General features: G+C 50.2%; 1 protein-coding gene across 2 annotated transcripts in view; it reads left to right on the top strand.

Moving 5' to 3' along the window:
• Positions 1–22237, top strand: part of AFAP1 (actin filament associated protein 1) — a 150234-nt gene that overhangs the window by 113602 nt on the left and 14395 nt on the right. Inside the window, exons 10-14 of one of the 2 annotated variants that reach the window (XM_027971241.2) lie at positions 2004–2215; positions 6980–7125; positions 15981–16098; positions 19027–19293; positions 21875–21989. In XM_027971241.2, coding sequence (XP_027827042.1) covers positions 2004–2215; positions 6980–7125; positions 15981–16098; positions 19027–19293; positions 21875–21989 — 858 coding nt within the window. The remainder of the gene's footprint in view (positions 1–2003; positions 2216–6979; positions 7126–15980; positions 16099–19026; positions 19294–21874; positions 21990–22237) is intronic. The other variant, XM_027971240.2, reaches the window with a different exon arrangement.

Genomic DNA, 22237 nt, shown 5'->3' with positions numbered 1-22237 from the left:
CTTCTCCATTTTCTCTGTAATTTTACAGATATGACAGCTCATGTCGCAAAACAGTTCCAGGTGCCCTTTAGGGTAATATGTTGGGAGGACTGACATCACATTCAGGAATGGGGATGTTTAAGTACTGTTAAGTGTCTCCCTAGTAAACTCTGAGCAATTATTTATAGTAATATTTATACGGAAAATAGGAAGCACCATTCTGGGCCCTGAAAATACGTTTGTTTTTTAATTTTCCTTTGGTTTTTCCCTTTATAGTGTTGATCCGTTGCTAATAAAGTGTGTAAGGTGTCGAAGAGAAAAGAAGCAAAAAGCATGGTCCAAATTGCCTTTTTCGGGAAGACATTTAAAAGTAACGGGGGTCAGAAAGGATGCATTTATTTAAAATCTACTCATTTATCTTTTGGCTGTGCTGGGTCTTCGTTGCTTTGTGCAGGCTTTCTCTAGCTGCGGCGAGCAGGGACTTCCCTTCATCGCAGTCACAGGCTCCTCGTGGAGGTGGCTTCTCGTGGCAGTGTTGCATGAGGACACCTTCTCTTGTTGCAGAGCATGGGCTCCAGGCGCTCAGATCTCAGCAGCTGCAGCACATGGTCTCAGTGCTTGCGGTTCGCAGGCTCTAGAGCACAGGCCCGGTCGTTAATGGCCGCGGGCTCAGCCGCTCTGGGGCACGTGGAGTCTTCCCAGACCAGGGAATGAACCTGTGTCCCCGGCACCGGCTGGCAGATTCTTAACCACTGCACCACCAAGGAAGGACCCTCTCTTTTGAGCTGCATGCATGTGTGATTGTGCATGTGTGTTTACATGTGTGTGTACACATGTGTATGTGTGTGTACGTGTGTGTATGAGTCGAGAGAGCAGCTGGATAACCTAAGGAACCCTTGGTTCTCTTCTTCCTCCTTGACCTGCCTTCTGCACGCTGCTCCCCTCACTGCCTCCCTCTCGCGGGCACAGCCCTGTAGACGGGCTAGAAGTCGCTGGCACCCGGTGATATCTGTTATTTCATTCCTTGTTACTCGTAGAAAAATGCATTGTGTGCTTGTGGCAAATGAAAATGATCGGTTACTAGTATTTGAGGAGATTAAAACATGATGACAGCTCTTCTTGTAATTCCACCCCATTCCATCTGTACTGCGCTGATACAGGGCAGCCCCAGAGACGTGGATGGCGGGTTTCCACGTGCGTCAGACCCAGGCCCTCAGACCTCAGCAGATCCTCCCGTCAGAGGGCCGAGGAAGGGCGTGTCTGTTCTCTGGGCAGGAGTCTCGTCCTGAAGACCTGCCGTCATCTGCTGGAATCCTTCCAGCGGTGGGAGCTCCCCACCTCCCCAGGCCGCCTGTTTCCCTTCCCTTTGCAGATAGTTTCATTCCTCCTGGGAAGCCAGAATCTGCCCCCCCCCCCCGGGGGCTTTTGCCCTAGCTGTGTCATCTGCAGCTACTTGGAATGAACCCGGATGCTTTCCTGGGTGAGGCCCCTTCAGCTTTTTGAGGACAGCTGTGTGGCCTCATCCCTGCTCTCCTTCCACCCACTGATGCCTCAGCGAGCTGTCACACGCCTGGTCGGGCTCTGGGGTCCCAAAGGCGTCTGGGAGCTGGTGCTCAGTGTGCAGAGTGTCGGGCTCCGGGGAGGCCTGACCATCCCGGCCCCCAGAGCTGATGGGGGCAGTCTTCTCCTGCTGGTGGCTCCTCTCATCCCCAGCAGCCGGCGCTCGCAGGTGTACTGCGTGCGGGGTGTGTTCCCTCCTCGCGGCCGGCTCGGGGGCCTCCCTCCCAGGGACTGACGGCCGCTGTCCTTGCAGGCTCCCTGGTTCCTTCCCTCCTCGGGCGCCTCCCTCCCCAGGGGGACTGATGGCCGCTGTCCTTGCAGCCTCCCTGGTTCCTTCCCTCCTGGGGTGCATCCCTCCCAGGGACTGATGGCCGCTGTCCTTGCAGGCTCCCTGGTTCCGTCCCTCCTCGGGCGCCTCCGTCCTGTTGTCCTGTTGGGCTGACGGCCGCTCTCCCTGGTTGCAGGCTACCTGAACGTGCTCTCCAACAGCCGCTGGCGGGAGCGCTGGTGCCGCGTCAAGGACAACAAGCTCATCCTGCACAAGGACCGGGCCGACCTGAAGATGCACATCGCCTCCATCCCACTGCGCGGCTGCGAGGTCATCCCAGGCCTGGACTCCAAGCACCCCCTGACCTTCCGGCTGCTTCGCAACGGCCAGGAGGTGGCCGTGCTGGAGGTAGGGGCCAGTTGCAGGGAAAGGCAATTAAAACTAATTTCTTCTTTGCACACTGAAAGCTTTCATTTTTAAAATTTAAAATTTTTGTTTCTGGTCTATTATTATTTTCTGCTTCTCTATTAATTCAGACTTTGTTTTCCTTTTTTTTTTTCCACTTACCATTGACATGAGTAAGCTACAAAGATATACACAAATTTGTATACATGTGTATACATACATACGTGTGCCCACATATATGTGTACATAAATAGAGTGTGGAGTTTTCAGTATGTGTGTAAGTATATTTATGTTGTACAGTCAATAGAAATAAGGATTTTTTGGATTTGGTAAAATGGCCAATGTGTGTTGGAAATTAATCAGTGTGTGTGTTAGTCGCTCAGTCGTGTCCAACTATTTGCGACCCCATGGACCATTGTCCGCCAGGTTCCTGTGTCCAGGCTCCACTGTCAGTGGAATTCTCCAGGCAAGAATACTGGAATGGGTTGCCAGTCCCTTCTCCAGGGGGATCTTCCCAACCAAGGAATCGAGCGCAGGTCTCCTGCATGGCACACAGATTTTTTACCCTCTGAGCCCCAAGGGAAGCCCAATCAGATGCAGAGCCAGGTTCTAAATGACCGCAGTGATGCTGACCATCGGAGGAAACGGCCAGTTAGCCAACCTAGAAGGTCTTGGTAGGAGATCGGAGTTTGTTTCAGAGACTGTTTTTTTTTTTTTTTGTGTGAGGGCAAAAAATGATTAACATCATAGTTCTTCCTCCCACGAGCTCCTCGCCCGATGGTTTGGATGGTTTGAGGTCACAGGTCAAAGGTCCGAGCCCGCCATGGTGGCTGACCTCACAGAAGGGAAGCAGGCCCGGCTGAGGCTGGGGTGTTTGGGCCCCGTCTTGGTTCTGTTGCAGACTTTGATCACAACCCAATCTGCTTTTCTCTCCTGGCTTCTTTATTTGTCTGTGAAGCAGAGCACCAGGCTACGGTCGGTGTGCTTGGTAAGCATTTATACGGGCTGAACGCTGCAGGGCGGATGGCAGCAGAAAAAGGCTGAAAGCGTAAATGAGGAAGCTGTGCTCTTGGTGCGGAGCAACGCAGGTGTCACATGAGAGGCCGGCGGCGGGTCTGACGGGAGTGCGAGGGCAGGGAGGCGCGGGCTGGCGCACGCTGGGTTCAGGGTGGAAAGGGAGTCTCTGGCCTGGACGCCGTGTGGAGGCCGGAGGCCCCGGGGGCGGGGCAGGGAGGGGCTGGGTGAGCAGGGCCCTACCTGTGTCTGCTCCCCGCCCTGCAGGCGCAGCCTCAGGTCCCCGAAAGGTGGTGGCTGTGTCTCACTGTTTTCCCCTGTTCTAGCTGTGGAAGGAAACACACACACTCAGAAAAGTAACCGCGCTCAGCGTTCCAGCACAAGCAGAGTCTGCCTGAATCCGTTAAGGAAACGCAGTGATGCGGGCAGTAAAATCGTGTTCTGCACACTTTCCAAGATCTTTTTATCTGAACTTTTGAGAGAAGAGCTGTGAACACGGCACACAGACTTCCATATACCCCTTACCCTCACCCCCAGTACTCACATGGTGCCACGCTTGGTGTCTCTTGCGCGGTCTCTCCCGCCTCGCCTTTCCTCTCTGTATGTTTTTTCAGGACCTTTGACAGACATCTTGTCCCACTTTCCCTAAACGCTTCAGGGTGAATTTGCTAAAATACGAGAGCATTCGTTTACCAAAACCACTCCATAATCGTCAAAACCAGGGAATTCACCCTCACGCAATACAATTATCTGACTCACAGACTTTAATCAGATTCCCCCAGTTGTCCCAGTAATGTCCCTTGTAAGCAGATGGAAACGCCAGGTGGTGTACTGCCTTGGGCTGCAGTCTCCTTGGCTTTCCCTGTCTGGTTTCGTGACATTGATTCTGGGCATGGTGCAGAGCAGTTATCATGGAGAAGATCCCTCAGTCTGGGGATGTCTGCTGTTTTCCTGGAAATTTGTATCTAGGGTCAGCGCGCTTGGCAGGGCCCATGGAAGCAGTGATGTGGTGTGCAGCGCAGCCGCCAGCCTGCCCCACGACTGGTGTTGACTCTGACCTGTGGGTGGGTCGTCTGCACGGCTTCCCTACTGCAGAGTTACTGTGTTTCCCATTTGTCTTTAATGAGCTCCATGTGGGAAGATTCTTTGAGATGTCCTACCACTCACAGCTTTACTGATTTTTAGCATTCATGAATGAGTCTTGCCCGAAACAGCTGCTGATGGCGACTTCCTAATTCCATTCTTCCCTGCACATTTGTTGGTTAGTATCTACTGCCAGGGAGATTTCCCTTCCCCTCATGTAATTAGTCATTCATTCATTCATGTGTGTTTATATATCAGCAAGGGTACAGAGATTATTGTTGTAATCAATGAGTATAATCCTTTATTGTCAGGATTTATCCTGGTCAGATTAACAGAATTGGTCGGTGGAAAGCCCTTAAGCTGTGTGACCTCTGCTATGTCCCTGAAATAGACACTGAAGTTCCCATCGTTCTGTGAGCTCTTTCCTCATGTTATGATGCACCAAGATATTCCAGGCTCATCTTGACTTTTCCCTGCCGCAGGCCTGTTGGAATCAGCCATGGTCCAGAGAGCTCTAGAGGACTCCTCCTGGTGGATGGTGGTGCTTAGAAGCCAGGACCTGGGTGGCGGGTGTGCTCACAGTTTCTGGGCTGTCATAGGCAGTTGTGTGCATGTTCATACATACATACGTTCAGGCGTGTTTGTTATATGTATCACACACGCATATGCACATGTACCCGCTTAGCAGTAGTAACAGTGTCAGTTGCTCAGTCGTGTTCGACTCTGTGACCCCCGTGGACTGTAGCCCGCCAGGCTCCTCTGTCCATGGAACTCTCCAGGCAAGAATACAAGACTGGGTTGCCATTTCCTTCTCTAGGGGATCTTCCTGACCCAAGGATCAAACCCGGGTCTCCTGCACTGCAGGCGGAGTCTTTACCATCTGAGCCACCAGGGAAACCCATATTTGTGTGTATACACGCGCATCTCTACCTGAAAGTGAAAGTGAAAGTCAGTCCGTCGTCTCCGACTCTATGACCCCATGGACTACACAGCCCATGGAATTTTCCAGGCCAGAACACTGGAGTGGGTAGCCTTTCCCTTCCCCAGGATATCTTCCCAACTCAGGGATTGAACCCAGGTCTCCCGCATTGCAGGCAGATTCTTTTCCAGCTGAACCACCAGGGAAGCCCAATCTCTACATATTTATCCACTAAAAGCCACAAGATCATAACTAATATTTTAAATTCAGTATAACACCACTGAGATAGTTGTTAAAAGTCTGAGGAAATTTCTGAAAATGAACAGTGAGGAAAATAGTTAAGAGTGTAATAGTGTCCACGGCATCTTAGATGTTGTGTTAAAATGCTTTTGAGAATGCTTAGATGAAATAGGTACGGACGCATGGCTAGAGGATCAGTCACAGGTACATTCTTGGCATAGATTTTGTTTGGGGAAAGGCAGAAGACCAGTGAAGAGAACCTGTTTGTGGTTTTTTCTAGTATCCAGGTGTTCATTTCAGCTTAGCAGGCGTTGGTCACATCCTGGCTCTCTGTGAGGCACACAGTTGGGACCCCTGCACTCGGTCCAATGGCCCCATACGGCACTGGCCAGCCATGGTCTGGCGCTTGTACAGCGTCACTGACCAGCTCCGTCAGCACACAGAAAACAGCTCCTTCCTCCTCAACCGCTCTTCCTCCGAGAGGTTTTGTGCCTACCACGAGGCATGTGTGCTTAGCTGTACTCTGATCCATGTTCGACTCGTCCAGGGTACAGTGTTGAAAGCCCACTTTCTTTAAGGGTTTAGGCTCAACTCACACATCTTTCTTCCATAAAGATTTTGCAACTTTTACAAAAACTTAAAAAAATTATTTGGGTTTCACATTCAGGTACCTCATAACTCTCTTTCCCATAAACTTTAAACATTGCTCACATATTTGATTAACGAAAGTATTTAGACATTTGAAATGCTGTTGTGAATGTAGCGTAATTGACCTTCTGAATCACATAACAGGGGCGGCTTAGAATTTTAATGCACTGAATCTTAAAGATCAGTTTCAGACTTGTAAATCAGGCAGATGACATTTGGGGAGCATTTGAAATATCCTAAAAAAAATAGCATGCACAAAGCAGCCCAATGCTTGTCTATACAACTACACCTGTTTCCACACAACTACTATGGAAACGGAAGTGGGTTGATTTTCTGTGCCGTCCAGTCAGAGTGATAAGATTGCCATCGCAGGCCCACGTCAGAGACCACAGCAAGGGCTCCTGCTCAGCAGAGGTGATGCCCACGGTGGCCGAGGCCTGACACACTGCCCCGGTTAGACGCCTGTGGTTGGAGAGGCTCCTCCTGCTGCCCGGATTTTATTGCCAAACTAAGGAGGCTTTCTAAACAGCTTTCTGTGGCTGAGATTTAAATAATCCTATTAGCTCCTACGTCTTACACCCTAGTGCCTTTCCCCAAAGTAACTGGGAGGCATTTAGTGCCCCTCTTTTTTATTTCCCAGGGCGTAATCCTTGTGCAGCTTCTGCACCAAGACTTAGCGTGAAGGTGGCGTTGATCCCGTGACGCGGGCAGCGACCGCATCCTCGGCGGCGTCTACGTCTGCACACACCCCGTGTTACAGTGCCTTTCCTGTCGCGGGGTCTCTTTACCAACACTTTTATGAAAATGTGAAAATCGTACTGTTACTTACATAAAATGCTCTTTCTACCTCTTCACCTCACCAGGCATCATCTTCTGAAGACATGGGCAGATGGATTGGGATTTTGCTGGCTGAGACGGGGTCCTCGACAGACCCCGGGGCCCTGCACTATGACTATATAGACGTGGAGATGTCTGCGAACGTCATTCAGACGGCCAAGCAAACCTTCTGGTAAGATCCTCTGCTGTGAGAAACGGCACTGGAGTTAAACAACTTTATTTTTTCCCTATTTTTTTCCCTTTTATGTAAGTATATAGCCTTAAAGGGGGAAAAAAGAAAAACAACTGAAGACTCTCCTTTTTTGTACTAATGCAGATTTTGGTGAAATATTTGTCATTTCAACCATCTGTGTTTTCTATTAGAACAGGGTTTGGCAAGCTTTTTGTGCAAAAGGCATGACAGTAATAATTTTGGCTTTGCACACCTAGTGTTCCCTGTTAAAACTGCTCAGCTCTGCCACTACAGTCACACACATAAATGAATAGACATGGCTGTGTGCCAATAAAACTTTATTTGCACACACAGGCAGTAGGCCGTATCTGTCCCATGGACTGTAGTCTGCTGACCCCTGTATTAGGGAAACAGTTCTATAAAGCAGAAATAATTCTCCTTATTGTATAAGTGAGGACTGCATTTTCAAAACCATCAATCATATACTTTTAAAACTTCAATGTGATCTCTTTTTTTAAGGGCTGTTATGTATAAAAACGTTTACAGAATGAGTATTTCTTTCACATAATCATGGCCAGGATAATTAATGCAGCAGTTCTCAAAGTATGGCCCATAGACCCCTGTGGGTGTTCAAAACCCTTTTTAGGCAGTCCCAAAGGTCAAAACTGTTCCCATAATGACGCTAAGAAATTATTGTTCTTCTTTGCTTCTGCATCAGCGATGCAGAAGGAAGCAGGGGCAGGGGGGTTAGTTGGCAGGTGCCTTGGTACCATCTTAAGTGGTCGCTTAACAAGGTGCTGTGACCGTGGTCACCACCATGCCTTTATAGCAAAAGAAGGCGCTGGGTTCATGTGAGACATCCGTGGTCAAGCACTGAAACTGTTCCTGTTTCTGTGAAGGGCCAGAGAGTAGATATTTTTTATTAACTCTCTTGGGTCCACGTCTTTTTGACATCTATGAGACGTGGCAGGCAGGACACACAAAGCGCTTTATTGACTGAACTCTCTGTTGTCTTGACGAAACGCTGTTATGAGACTGAGTTACTAACTCAACTAGCTCCTCCCCGTCCCACCACCATTTTTTTTTTCATTTTTACCGGAAAGAACAATTCACAGATGAACTATTGTTATTCAGATGTAGGCATTTGCAGACACTTTTTCAAAAATGGACCAAGCGAGCCTCTCATCTCAAGGGACGATGGCTTGGCAGTGTTTGTTGCCTGCAATGGAGTTGAACTTTCACTGAGAATTGAGAACTCTCGGAGCGCTCCATCTTCCACTCCGAGCCGACGCCTTCCCAGTACTCAGACTTTTGTGATAACGTTGGTGGTGATGTTAAGTGTGATTTTTGGTATTGTGTAATGAAGTGTGTGCATTTCGAAGGTCTGCATCAGTCATGCGCAGGTCACAGATCCCTCCCACAAGCAAGATAAATGAATGGGTATCCATGCCAAAGCGGACAAGCAAGTTCATGGATACAGTTTCAGACTCTACATGGCAACTAATCATTAAGAAATTACCACTCGTTGAGTTTTGGTGTAGCATCAAGGAATATCTTCCATGACCTGGAAAAGCTGTTAAAAATACACCTCACTTTTCCAACTAAATATCTGTAGGAGGCTGGATTTTCTTCGCCTACTTCAACCAAAAGAACATATTGCAACTGACTGAACGCAGAAACAAGTTTGATAATCCATTGTCTTCCACCAAGCCAGACATGGGATAGATTTACAAGCATATCAAACAGTACCATTTTTCTCATTTTTAAAAAATTTTAGAAAGGTATCGTTAACGTTCATAAAAATATGTTGAAATACAGTGGATTTACTCCTGTTACTTTTGAACGAATAAAGGCGAACACATTCCTGAGTTTCGGTTGCAAGTGTCGTCAGCCTTGATAGTGAGCACCCATGTAAACAGCCTCGATAGTGAGCGCCCACGTAAACAGCCTCGATAGTGAGCGCCCACGTAAACCACCTTGATAGTGAGTGCCCACGTAAACAGCCTCGATAGTGAGCGCCCATGTAAACAGCCTCGATAGTGAGCGCCCACGTAAACCACCTTGATAGTGAGCGCCCACGTAAACAGCCTCGATAGTGAGCGCCCATGTAAACAGCCTCGATAGTGAGCGCCCACGTAAACCACCTTGATAGTGAGCGCCCACGTAAACAGCCTCGATAGTGAGCGCCCATGTAAACAGCCTCGATAGTGAGCGCCCACGTAAACCACCTTGATAGTGAGTGCCCACGTAAACAGCCTCGATAGTGAGCGCCCACGTAAACAGCCACAATAGTGAGCGCCCACGTAAACCGAAGCCCTTCAGTCTTCAGTAGGGTGGAACATGGTGTAGAGACTTAAGACGCAGGAGGACTGCTCGTCTGCCGGAACATGTCTGCAAAAGGAAAACACAGCTGGTTCCTGTTTTGTGCCGTGCAGAGCAGGGGTCGGGCACCCTTTTCTGTGAAGGGCAAGTCAGCGGGCACTTTCAGCTTTGCAGAAAGTGTTCCCCAGTACGACCCCCCCGCTTTGTTACCATGCTCAGCTCCCCACAGTCGGGCAAAAGCAGCAGGGTGGTCCTGGAACCAGTGGACGTGGTTGCGCGCAGCAGGAGTTTGCTGGGTCCTTTATGTAAAGTGATGCCCTGTGAGGTTACTCCAGAAGGAGCACCGGGCCAGGAGGAAGGGACCTGGGTTCTGACCTGCTGCAGCAGGTACTAAACGGAAAGGTTTGAGCATGTCCTTCCTCTCCTGTCAGTGTCCAGCTTCTTTTTGTAGAACACAGAGTTTAGGTAACGTGATATCTGAAACTTGAGGCTCTCGTAGCTCTGATCCCCAAATTCCTGCTTCCGTCTCTCTCGTCCTCGGAGAATCTGGACTGGGGCTCGAGGGAGGCGGATTGAAACAGAGCAGATGATGGAGTTGTATGATCAACAGGTGACGATAAACATACCAACAACACTTGACAAGCCCACCCGAGCCCTCGAAGACTCTGCAGTCCTTTGCGTAGGAAGAAGGTAAACGCAGATGTTCGCACTATTTGTCTCTTTAACATCAACACCGCCATCTAACTTTTCCACACGAGTGGTGTTTGTGGGCGACTGGAGCAATCTTGAATGGGGTTGTGGGATGAAGGTTAACTTAATGCTTGGCTAGTACGTGAATTGTGAACTTCCAGATGTTCAAGGTGGTTTTAGAAAAGGCAGAGGAACCAGAGATCAAATTGCCAACATCCGCTGGATCATGGAAAAAGCAAGAGAGTTCCAGAAAACATCTATTTCTGCTTTATTGACTATGCCAAACCTTTGACTGTGTGGATCACAAGAAACTGTGGAAAATTCTGAAAGAGATGGAAATACAGACCACCTGACCTGCCTCTTGAGAAATCTATATGCAGGTCAGGAAGCAACAGTTAGAACTGGACATGGAACAAGAGACTGGTTCCAAATAGGAAAAGGAGTGCGTCAAGGCTGTATATTGTCACCTTGCTTATTTAACTTCTCTGCAGAGTACATCATGAGAAAGGCTGGGCTGGAAGAAGCACAAGCTGGAATCAAGATTGCCGGGAGAAATATTAATAACCTCAGATATGCAGATGACACCACCCTTATGGCAGAAAGTGAAGAGGAGCTAAAGAGCCTCTTGATGAAAGTGAAAGAGGAGAGTGAAAAAGTTGGTTTCAAGCTCAACATTCAGAAAACAAAGATCATGGCATCTGGTCCCATCACTTCCTGGCAAATAGATGGGGAAACAGTGGAAACAGTGTCAGACTTTATTTTTTGGGCTCCAAAATCACTGCAGATGGTGATTGCAGCCATGAAATTAAAAGACGCTTACTCCTTGGAAGGAAAGTTATGACCAACGTAGATAGCATATTCGAAAGCAGAGACATTACTTTGCCGACTAAGGTCCGTTTAGTCAAGGCTGTAGTTTTTCCTGTGGTCATGTATGGATGTGAGAGTTGGACTGTGAAGAAAGCTGAGCACCGAAGAATTGATGCTTTTGAAGTGTGGTGTTGGAGAAGACTCTTGAGAGTCCCTTGGACTGCAAGGAGATCCAACCAGTCCATTCTGAAGGAGATCAACCCTGGGATTTCTTTGGAAGGAATGATGCTAAAGCTGAAACTCTAGTACTTTGGCCACCTCATGCGAAGAGTTGACTCATTGGAAAAGACTGATGCTGGGAGGGATTGGAGGCAGGAGGAGAAGGGGACGACTGAGGATGAGATGGCTGGATGGCATCACGGACTCGATGGACGTGAGTCTGAGTGAACTCTGGGAGTTGGTGATGGACAGGGAGGCCTGGCGTGCTGCGATTCATGGGGTCGCAACGAGTCGGACACAACTGAGCGACTGAACTGAACTGAACTGAACTGAAGTAAATTACAGTGAGTCTCCTAATTGTATAGTAAATAAAGCACATTTAAAGTAGTTTCTAAAGAAACGTAATATCCTTAAGTCCAGTTTTGCAAAATCTGCACATCTAGAGTGACATCAAAGAATGGAGTTCATGGTTGTTAACTGTACCATCTGGACGTTATTAGTTTCAAAAAGCCTCTCATGAGTCTACATGTAACTTCAACAATAATAAGCAGACTGACAACATTTAAGAGAAACCTTGATGAACAATATTTCCCCCAGGACCCAGATGAGTGGAATATTCATCTGAACCATATATGAGAAGGTCACATTTTTGGAAAAGGAACATAGATTGCAATTTTGAAAATGGATTTATTAAAAATATGCACAAGTTTATGGCTGCAAGGCTCTTTGCCGCCCCATTGAAATCTTTATTGGAGCTATCACTTAGCAAAGAAGTTTATTTTTATTTATTAGTTTTCTGTTAAACCTTCTGTAACAATTAAGAGAGAAGAGATTTAACAGGGAAATTGTGTTCAAAATATAAAATATGGTAGCCTGCCAGTGTAATAAATAATCTTTGAATAATTTCTGCCTGTATGTAATTGGCAGCCAGTTAGCGAATCTTTTCGAGGTCATTAGGGGAATTTTCTGGGCATTAATTATGTCTGGAGAAAGGACAATGGTATATTTTGGGAAAAGGCCATAGTGTCAGATCTCCTAGAAAATGTGGGCTGTTGAAGAGTATTAGTAACAATGAAGAGTCGAAGCATGCCTTTCTGTGGGCTGCTTTTAAATAAGACATGATCTATAGGATGATAGAAGGCAGATGCTCTGAAAGTTCCTGCTGGAACTCGTTTCCAGTCATGCTGGGTAGGAGCCCCGAAGAGGGCTGCGGCAGCACGGGCGATGCTAGGAGCTGTGGACCAGTGTGGACACAGAGAAGGGGGCAGGCAGAGTGGCAGGGAAGCGCCACCGCTAGCCAGCCTCCCAGCCGAGTCCCGGGAGGTCTGATTCCAAAATGCAGGCGAGCCGTGAAAGAGTTATGTCAGTGTGAGAAGACGATCCGTTCTGGAGACGGGCGGTGGCAGTGGCCGTACAGCAAGGTGACTGTGCCTGGGGCCCCAGAAGCGGGCACTTAAAAGTGCTTCAGCTGGTGACATTCCTCACGGCAGAGAGGGAAGGGGAGCCAAAGAGCCTCCTGATGAGAGTGAAAGAGGAGAGCGGAAAAGCTGGCTTAGAGCTCAACGTTCAGAAAACGAAGATCATGGCATCCGGTCCCATCACTTCATGGGAAATAGATGGGGAAACAGTGGAAACAGTGTCAGACTTTTATTTTGGGGGCTCCAAAATCACTGCAGACGGTGACTGCAGCCATGAAATTAAAAGATACTTACTCCTTGGAAGAAAAGTGATGACCAACCTAGATAGCATATTGAAAAGCAGAGACATTGCTTTGCCAACAAAGGTCCGTCTAGTCAAGGCTCTAGTTTTTCCTGTGGTCATGTATGGATGTGAGATTTGGACTGTGAAGAAGGCTGAGCGCCGAAGAATTGATGCTTTTGAACTGTGGAGTTGGAGAAGACTCTTGAGAGTCCCTTGGACTGCAAGGAGATCCAACCAGTCCATTCTGAAGGAGATCAGTCCTGGGATTTCTTTGGAAGGAATGATGCTAAAGCTGAAACTCTAGTACTTTGGCCACCTCATGCGAAGAGCTGACTCATTGGAAAAGACTCTGATGCTGGGAGGGATTGGGGCAGGAGGAGAAGGGGACAACAGAGGATAAGATGACTGGATGGCATCACGGACTCGATGGACGTGAGTCTGAGTGAACTCTGGGAGTTGGTGATGGACAGGGAGGCCTGGCGTGCTGCGATTCATGGGGTTGCAAAGAGTCAGACACAACTGAGCTACTGAACTGAACTGAACTGAACTGAACTGATATATATCTTTCCCGGGTGGCGCTAGTGGTAAAGAACTGGCCTGCAAATGCAGGAGACGTGGGTTCCGTCCCTGGGTCAGGAAGATTCCCTGGAGGAGGGCATGGCAACCCCCTCCAGGATTCTTGCCTGCAGAATCCCCGTGGCAGAGGATCCTGGCGGGCTCCAGTCCACGGGGTCACAAAGATGTGGACACAGCTGAAGCGCCTGAGCAGGCACATGTATTTCTGTGTCTTAGGTTTTGGGTTAACAGGTGGCACGTGGCCTCGTGTCTCATTTTTGTTTCTATGTAGCCAACAATGGATTGCAGGAACAGTGTCTGGTCAAAAGGTGAGGGACCTCGTATTTGGTCTTGGATCCCAGAGACCTAGCTGGGGGGCCCAAGTCCCTGTCTGAGAGATAACGGGCAGCCTGGCTGGTGGCCAAGATCTCTTCCAGCTGGGACAGGACATCCTGTGTGTCTGTGACCTCCCGTTAGGTCCTGTGGTTCAGAAGTGACCTGCTGGTGTCTGTTCCAAGTGAGCAAGCTTATGCCCCACCCCTCGTGGTCCATGCTCCCTCCTGGCATCTGTGCCCACTGCCAGAGCACGGAGACACAGACCAGGCCGGAGACAGCCCCTGGGTAGGGCGTCTGTCTCAGAGCAAGGAACAGCCCTGTAGTGCTCACGGGCATTGGATCATGTCGGGCCACAGGCAGCCAGTGGGGCTGGGGTGGTCATCCTATGGCGTGCCTCTCATCACCAATCCTTCACCCCCAAAATACCCTCTAATGGGGTATTTAAACCAGAAAACATTAAATGTGTATCTGAAAGCAAATCAAACCTGTCTTTCTTGTATTCTGTCTTTCCTGAACATTGTCGTTATTTCGTCGCTAAGTCCCATCCGCCCCTTTTGCAACCCCATGGACTGTAGCCTGCCAGGGCCTTCTGTCCACGGGATTTCCAGAATACTGGGGTGGGTTGACACTTCCTTCTCCAGGGGATCTTTCTGACCCAGGGCTTGAACCCATGTCTCCTGCACCTTTTCCTAAATATATGTTAAAGTATTTTAATACAGAACAATCATATGCATTTTTGTATCAGGAAAAGAGTCACTTTGTGAGATGGCTGTGTGTCCCGGGTGGGACTCGCTGTGCATTCTGTGTTCTCCCAGCAGAGGGCAGCACTGGACCCAAGCCACCTTCCCGTGGGGAATGCAGGTTTACCCCCAGGGCCGATGCTGAAGCCCCTTCCTCTCATTCTCTCAGGAGCCAGGAATCCCAGGGCAGCTTTGTCGCAAATGTCTGAGAGGCAGGTCTCCCCTTCCCACTTACTGCCCGCAGCTTTGCTCATTTGCCTGTTTTTTAAATTCATCTAGTTACCGTAGAAATGTAAGATCCCAAGAAAAAGCAAAATTCGAAAAAACAGATTTTGTTTTGTTTTGTTTTAAATTTCAGGCTGTCTTAGATTTTCCAGTTGGGAAAATCGGAAAATCTCTAGGGTAATTCCTCCCTGGGCACGGAGGTTTTTCACTTGTACCACGAGCAGACCATTCACCCATGCCTTCCTCCCCTGCTTCCTTCATTCATGTTTGTTGAGCAGCTTTTACCTGCTGGCTGCCACCCCGGCCCATGAGGAACAGAGCTGGGAGAGGCCGTGTCCTCCTGAAGCTGAGGCTCCGGTGGGGAAGGCGGACATCCCCGTGTCACGTGTCAGGGGATGATTAGTGGTAGGAAGGAGCAGGGACAGCAGGGAGGTGCAGAGGGGGAAGGGGACGCTGTTTCCCTGGGGTGGTCAGGAAAGAGGGGTCTCAGCTGCAGGCAGAGAGCCGCTGGGAGCTGGGGTGAAGAGCAGGAGGGGTGGGGGGCATGGGGAGTGGGCTTGGCGCTTGGAGCCTCGCAGGTCACCAGCACTCATGTGGGTCTTGGAGCCACCACGGTGACATGGCCTGCCCTGCCTCCCGAGGGCTGGGGGTGGCCGCCCTCAGGCTCCCAGAAGTTCAGGGTGGGGAGGGCAGAGGGGAGGGAACAAACATTCAAGGAGGGAGCAAAGCTCAAGAAAGGCTGTGGGATGGACGCTTTAAGGTACTTCTAAAACAAGGTCCATGAACTTGCCCTGAGAAGAGCTGGAGAAGAGATACTTCGGTTTTGCAGGCCAGATGGTCTCTGCCTTCCAGAATTACCAGGCTCATGAAAAAGGCATGTGGAAAAAAAAGAGACACTGACAGCTTATCAGTGAACGGTCCCGGTAAATAAAGGTGTTCCGGTCAAGCGTTATGGGCAGAAGCAGGCTGAGCCCCTGCTATAAACTGCTGAACGCCGGGTTATTTGTGGCACACCAGGCGTGTGCAGGGCCGCTTTCCAAGTCCCCGGCAGGCTCGTCCCCGATCTGTGCTGCAGTCCCAGGTACAGGTGACGTCCCATCCTGCAGGTGAGGGTCCGCCTTGATGGCTGTAGAACCCCTGGTCCTGCCCGGGTCCTGATGTTTCTCCATCCGCAGCCCCGGACAGAACACAGGCACCCGTCAGTGCTCCCGGAGGCTCGGTCATCCACCGGAGGGTTGTAACCCGCTTCCTCTCTTTCAGCTTCATGAACCGGCGTGTTCTGTCCACTAACCCCTACGTGGGGAGCACCTCCAACGGCTACGCGCACCCCAGCGGGACAGCGCTTCACTACGATGACGTTCCCTGCATCAGCGGCTCGGTGAGTGTGGCAGGCAGAGCTGGGGGTCGGCTGTGCTGGAAGGCGGGCTCCACAGGTCCCTGTGACTTCCCCTCCTTTCGGCCTAAACGAGAGAGGCAGGATGAAAATTACACCCCATCTCTCTTGTGTTTGACACCCTGTTTGCCTTAATCCATGTGTGAACACGAGGGTCATTGGCATCAGAAGCCAGTTTACCATTTGTGTCAATGCTGTTAGCTGAACACCATCAGAAATCTCCAGAAGGGAGACGTTGCCACAGGGTAATGACCGAATCGCTGGCTCCGGACACCTTCCTGCATCCTCAGGGTAGCTGGCCTCCGAGTAGCTGGGACTCCCGTCGGTGGAGGAGAAGCCAGCCGACTGGCCTGGCCTGCAAGGCCATGTTCGAGTGTGGATTGAGATGAAAGGGGCCCCTTGTTAGGTCAGGGGTGTCAGGGTACGGGCAGGCTTGGAGATCCCGTCCCAGCTGCAGAGCCCAAAATTAGGGAGTCCAGCCTGAGTCCAGGGTGGCCGGGTCACAAGTGCTGTCCCACCCATCAGCCCTGGCCATTCGCCCCTTTGCCCCGCATCCCCACTCCACCTTCAGCTGGGGTCTCCAGGACTGGAGGGGCTCTGGTGCATGCTGTGGCTGTAGCCACCTGCCCTGCAGAGCGGGACCCAGGAGCTCGGGGACTGCCCCACAGGAGCAGGTCCCAGGCCAGGCACTGGGCCCTTCCCCAGGCAGCTCGGCTCTCGGGGTCCACTTGCTAGTCTTGGGGGAGCCTCCCCCGCCATCGTAGAACCAACCACGTGGGACAGTCTGCTCCTCTGAGCCTTTGGCCTCAGCCCCAGATGTTTTGAGAACACGCAACCCTGCCTCTGTCTCGCTGCCTGAAGGCCCCCTTGTGAACCTTGCCCCCAGAGGGGTTTCTCCCAGGGCGCGTGGTGGGCGGAGGAGTGTAGAGAAAGCCAGGACCTCCGCAGATGCCCGCCTGGGCCCCCTCGTTGCAGTTAATGCCACGCAGGTTCGGGCACCCCAGGAATGGGCACAGCTCCCGCTGGCCCAGAGCTGAGAAGCTGCCGGCTCCAAGACTGCACGGAGGAGGCGTTCCTGCGTGCGCGGCACTGGGCGGGCGGTGTGGGCGAAGGAGCGGCGCGCGTGCAGGCGTCTGACTCCCTTGCGTAAGGGCTTCCTTGGAGTTCAGGCCTCTCTTTAGACTGCCGCTCCCCTTCCTGGGCGCTGTGACCGGGCCCTCTGTTTTGGAGGCGCCCTCACTCCTCAGTTTGACAAAGTTCACGCTTTGGAGCCACAACACCTGGCGTTTTAGCAGCGTTTCAGTTTCAGTAATTCTTTCCCTTCACGCTCTCCCCGAGGCCTAGATGAAAGTGCATCTCGAAAAGGATCTCCTGACAGGCGCGCACGCACTTTTAACCTGCAGGTGCTGTGGAGTTTGCTTTCCATGTGACCTAATCCTTTGGTATTTTAGGAAGAGGATGGTCCCGTCTAGACCATTTTAATAACCTGGGACAAATATATGCTAGGTTGTCATTATGAAACACTCACATCCGCGTTTATCTGCATGTATTGTTATTTTTAGATTATAGATGGGTCCCCAGCACACAAAAATAGACGCACTGAAGTGACTGGAGCGGAACAAAAACATTCCTACAGTGAAATTTTAAGCCTTTTCTATTTTTATAACAAAAGGCTGTAATTGCATTCTGGCAGAAAGGAACTCTGCCAGGATATAAAAATAGACTAAAATAAGTATAGTACATGAATTAATATTTTCTCTCTCTCTTTTTTTTAAATGCAAAGCAATTTATAAAGACCTTTAAAACTTAAAAGAATCTGGCTGTGGTTGTGAGTTTGGGTTTTAATTTATACTTTAATGTCCGTGTTCTAAAGTGGCTTGTAGCTATTTTAATCCTTTGTATAAAGGTTTTCCACTGAAGTAATGCCATTGTATCAATTAATAGTTTGAAGCATCCTATTTTCTATGATGATTTGACTTCTTTCTTGTAACAGCTTGTGATTTTGGCCGTTGAACTTTCTTCAGGCCTAACCAAGTATGGGATGCGGGTGATGCTGGCAGTCATGTGACCCGCAGAGCCTACATCCCGAAGCCCGCCTGGCAAGCTTGGAAGGGTCCGCGGGTGTTCTGTGCCCAGCCCTTCCTGGCCTGGGGGGAGCCTGAGGTGCAGACGCTGAGGGCCGGGTAGTTACGGGCACTGCTCTTTGCTCCGACTCTGCCTCCTACAGCTCCTCCTGAGCTCCCTGCCTTAGTTTCCCCTACTTTGTAAAATTCCTGGCAGAATTCCGTGCATCATACATCAGTTTTACTGTGAAATAAGATAAAGTGCTTTTCTGGGATCTTAAACTCACTATTGACCAGGGGACTTTTTTTAGAAACCAACACCTATCACCGGTAATCTGTTGTGTAAGTGAATATTGATACATCTCCCGTCAGCAATGCTCAGGTGATGAAGGACGTATTAACACGTCTCTGATCAAGAAGTTAACACATTTTCTCAGGAGAACCAGAGCCCCTGATCTCCGGATGGACCCCAGTTCAGCATCCTTTTCCTTAAATCACGTTGTTTCTGCTTCCTAGATCAGGACTTCCAAAACCCGGTTCTTTAAAGACATGTCAGTTTTGTTTTTTCATTTCCCCCCGAGCTTTAACAAACAAAACAAAACGAAAATATCATTAGCCAATAACCCTGGGAACAATTTAAGGAAAAAAGATATCTTAAGTCCCCAAAGGTAGAAAAGCTCTTCTGAATCGGTTCATCTAGTTGTGTGTGTGTCTGTGTGTGTGTGTGTCTGTGTGTTACTGACAATGTGGGGCATGCATACGTGTTCTGGGGTGCTTGCTAATAACATCTCAATGTGCTCTGCTTCCTGCGGCCGGGGCGCCAACTAACGACGCGCTGTGTGTGTTCCAGTGGGGCCCTGAGGACGACGTTCCCGCTCCCCGCGGCCGAGGCCTGGGAGAAGAGGTGCTCTATGATAACGCCGTCCTGTACGATAACTTGCCGTCTCCGAAAATCTTTGCTCGCTACCCTCCCGCTGACAGGAAGGCTGCTAGGCCGTCTCCTGACAGGCTATCCTGTAACCACTACAAACACCCCGCCTCCTCCGGGCTGCCCTCCTCCCCGTCTGTCACTAACACCTCTTCCGTGGGGAGGGCGTCTCTCGGGCTCAGCTCACAGGTACAGCACCCCCATTCTGTCGTCTCCTAGAATCTCTCAGTCACACTTCTCCTGCAGGGCCTGGCGGCGACAGAGCATCCGCCAGCTCGCGGTCAGTGAGCCCCATCAGGGGTAGAGCGCAGTCTTCCCCTCAACTAGAGTGCGACCTGCAAGTGCCCTCGGCGTCCGGCCACCCAGGGATGGGTCACAAGAAACGCAGAGCTTTAACCATGTTACGTACCAGCCTGACTAGTTCAGGGGGCTGCCCTGGTGACTCAGAGGTCAAGAACCTGCCTGCAATGCAGGAGACCTGGATTCAATCCCTGGGTGGGGAAGATCCCCTTGGAGAAGGAAATGGCCACCCACTCTAGTATTCTTGCCTGGAGAATCCCACGGACAGAGGAGCCTGGCGGGCTACGGTCCGTGGGGTCGCAAAGAGTCGGACACGACTTACTGACTAAGCAGCAACTGCTAGCCCGCGGTTGTGCGCTGCTTATCTTTTGCCTGTGCCTGCCTCTCTCTCCATTCAAAGTTCCCCAGGGAATTCTGTGAGTTATGGTGATTAAAGGCAAAGAGTTAGAGAGGATGGGGTGGTAAGTTTTCAGATTTTTGAGCTGCGGGTTCCTTTCCTGTGTTTTTGTTGTATGTACTTGGGTGGGCTCCACTGGCAACTGCTTTCAGACCTTTAAGCAGGATTAATCCCAGGATTACAGTAGGCGCCCATCATGAGGATAGGAGTATACTCCCTAAAATGGAGTAGGCAGTAAGGCTCTTGGATTATCACTGAATGGTCAGGAATCTTGATATGGAGCGATTGTCCATCCCACACCTGATATTTGTGGCAAACCGTGATGTTTCAGTGTAAATATTAATTTTGTGTTTGCATGCATTTAAACTAAGATCAAGTGGTGCCTAAAGAATACTCTGTAAACATAAAGCACAGGACCACGTTTTAAATTATTTTGTTTTCCCTCCAGTTTTGGGGGTAATCTTGAGAAAATGGTGAATGCCAAGTAAGATCCTAGAATTTCAGAGTGCGATAGTACACAGTGGTTCTTCCAAACCCGCTCTTTTCATCAAAGTTACGTAGGAAGATTTTTGTGTTTTATTTCTAACAATAGCTGGAGATGCTGATTCAGCGAGCCTGAGGGCCCAGGCCAGTGCATCTTCAAACATAAGTACTTTATGAGTGAAAGCGATGTGAAAGTCACTCAGCTGTTTCCGACTGTTTGCGACCCCGTGGGCTGTACAGTCCATGGAACTCTCCAGGCCAGAATACTGGAGTGGGTAGCCTTTCCCTTCTCCAGGGGATCTTCCCAACCCTGGGATCGAACCCAGGTCTTCCACATTGCAGGCGGACTCTTTAGCAGCTGAGCTACCAGGGAAGCCCCTGATGCTTATTTATGAGCGCTTACTTAGGCGAAAAGCCTCACAGGTCACATGCCTCACTTACTAGGCGAAGGTATCGGCCTGTCTTTTTACTGGTGTTGGAGTTCACTTTGGTAAAAACGATGGGACAAAATATCGTATCTTATCGTATCAGTGTCCCCTGATTCGTTTGGAATCGCTTGACATGTGGCTCGTTTGTGTTTCGTTTTTATTCACGCTACTTTCAAGTGGGCGGCACATTTGCTAGTCGCTTTCCTTCAGTCTCCATGCCCCCATTTGGCCGTTCAGTGGGCCTGCTACACTCAACACACACCTGCCGTACCGGCGCTCTAGGTGTGGGCGCTGTGTCATCTAAGCTTTTTAGGAGCCCCGTGGGTGGCATCCGTGTCTTTACGTTTTCAAATGAGCACGCGGGCTTAGCGTTCGTGAAGTGCTCAACACTTCCTAAATGATGGAGTGGGAATTTGAAGCCCCCACCCTGACCTCCCGCAAACCCAGGCTCCCAGCAGTAAGAAATGTGCATATGGAGGAGCCTGGGCCGGACGTGTACTGCCAGCCTTGGCCGTCTAACTGGATCCGTGGCCCAGCTAAGGTGCGCACACATCACTTGAGCAGAATGCAGCCATCAGAGAAGTAGGGGGACGTTGAATTACTCTAAAATCCTGCAGTGAGTTAAACTGTGGTTCATACTGTTTCTGTATTTGGCTTCTGCTTCCTTCCTCAGACCCCGTGGGTGAATCAAACGGTAGTTTGTTTATCCAGTTAGGATGTCAGTAGAAAGGCCTGAGAGCTGAAGACTTAAGTGCGCACGCTCTGCTCCTGCCCCAGAGACCATTCCTGCCCAGTAACAGCTGGCTATCCCTGGAAGCGGACTGTTGGTAACCTCGGCCCAGTGCCCTCAGAAACCCACAGTCTGTGCCAGTGTCTTGATCGGCGTGTGCCACCTCCCGGTAGAAACGGGTGACTTTGGCGCACTCCAGCTGAGGACATCCTAGGGTTCCGTTTGCTCTGAACCTCGGTGCTAGCACCTTCTGAGGCGCTCTGGGAAGTTCACAGCCTTCCAGGGCTGGGAAGCCAGACTGGTGTCTACCAAACGCCTGTACTTCTTTTCTGTGTGCGCCACATTCGAAAGAGTCAGAGACTGAACAGCTGACTGCAAAAAACCCAGAGGTGTTCGCTTGTTTCTCACTCTCCCGTGTGTTTATTTCCACAGTCAAAGGGTAAGAAGCCCCCCATGGCCTCCAATGGCGTCATGGGCAAAGGCAAGGCTCCGAGCGGGCAGCAGAAAAAGCCTGACTCGGCGGCTGGCGTGAAGCGGACGCCTTCAAGTAAGTCGACCTTCCGTCTCCCATGTTCTGGCTTTGGGTGCGGCATGCAGAGCTGCGGCTGTGTGGCCGTCTCCCTTCCCACCTGGGGAGGTGGAGGGTGCCAGGTCTTGCGGGGGGCGGGGGGGCAGTTGGAGAGAGAGATCCGTTCACACCCGGACCCTTCCTTGTCTGCTGGGTTGCGGAATGGCCGTGACTTTTAACCTGGCTCTTAGGTTGCTACATACAGGAGCAGACACAGCTGGTTCAAA

The sequence above is a fragment of the Ovis aries genome, chromosome 6, assembly GCF_016772045.2.
Source record: "Ovis aries strain OAR_USU_Benz2616 breed Rambouillet chromosome 6, ARS-UI_Ramb_v3.0, whole genome shotgun sequence".
NCBI classification, from domain to species: domain Eukaryota; kingdom Metazoa; phylum Chordata; class Mammalia; order Artiodactyla; family Bovidae; genus Ovis; species Ovis aries.
The sequence above is the reverse complement of the archived record's forward strand: the minus strand, read 5'-3'. Positions and strand labels throughout refer to the sequence as shown.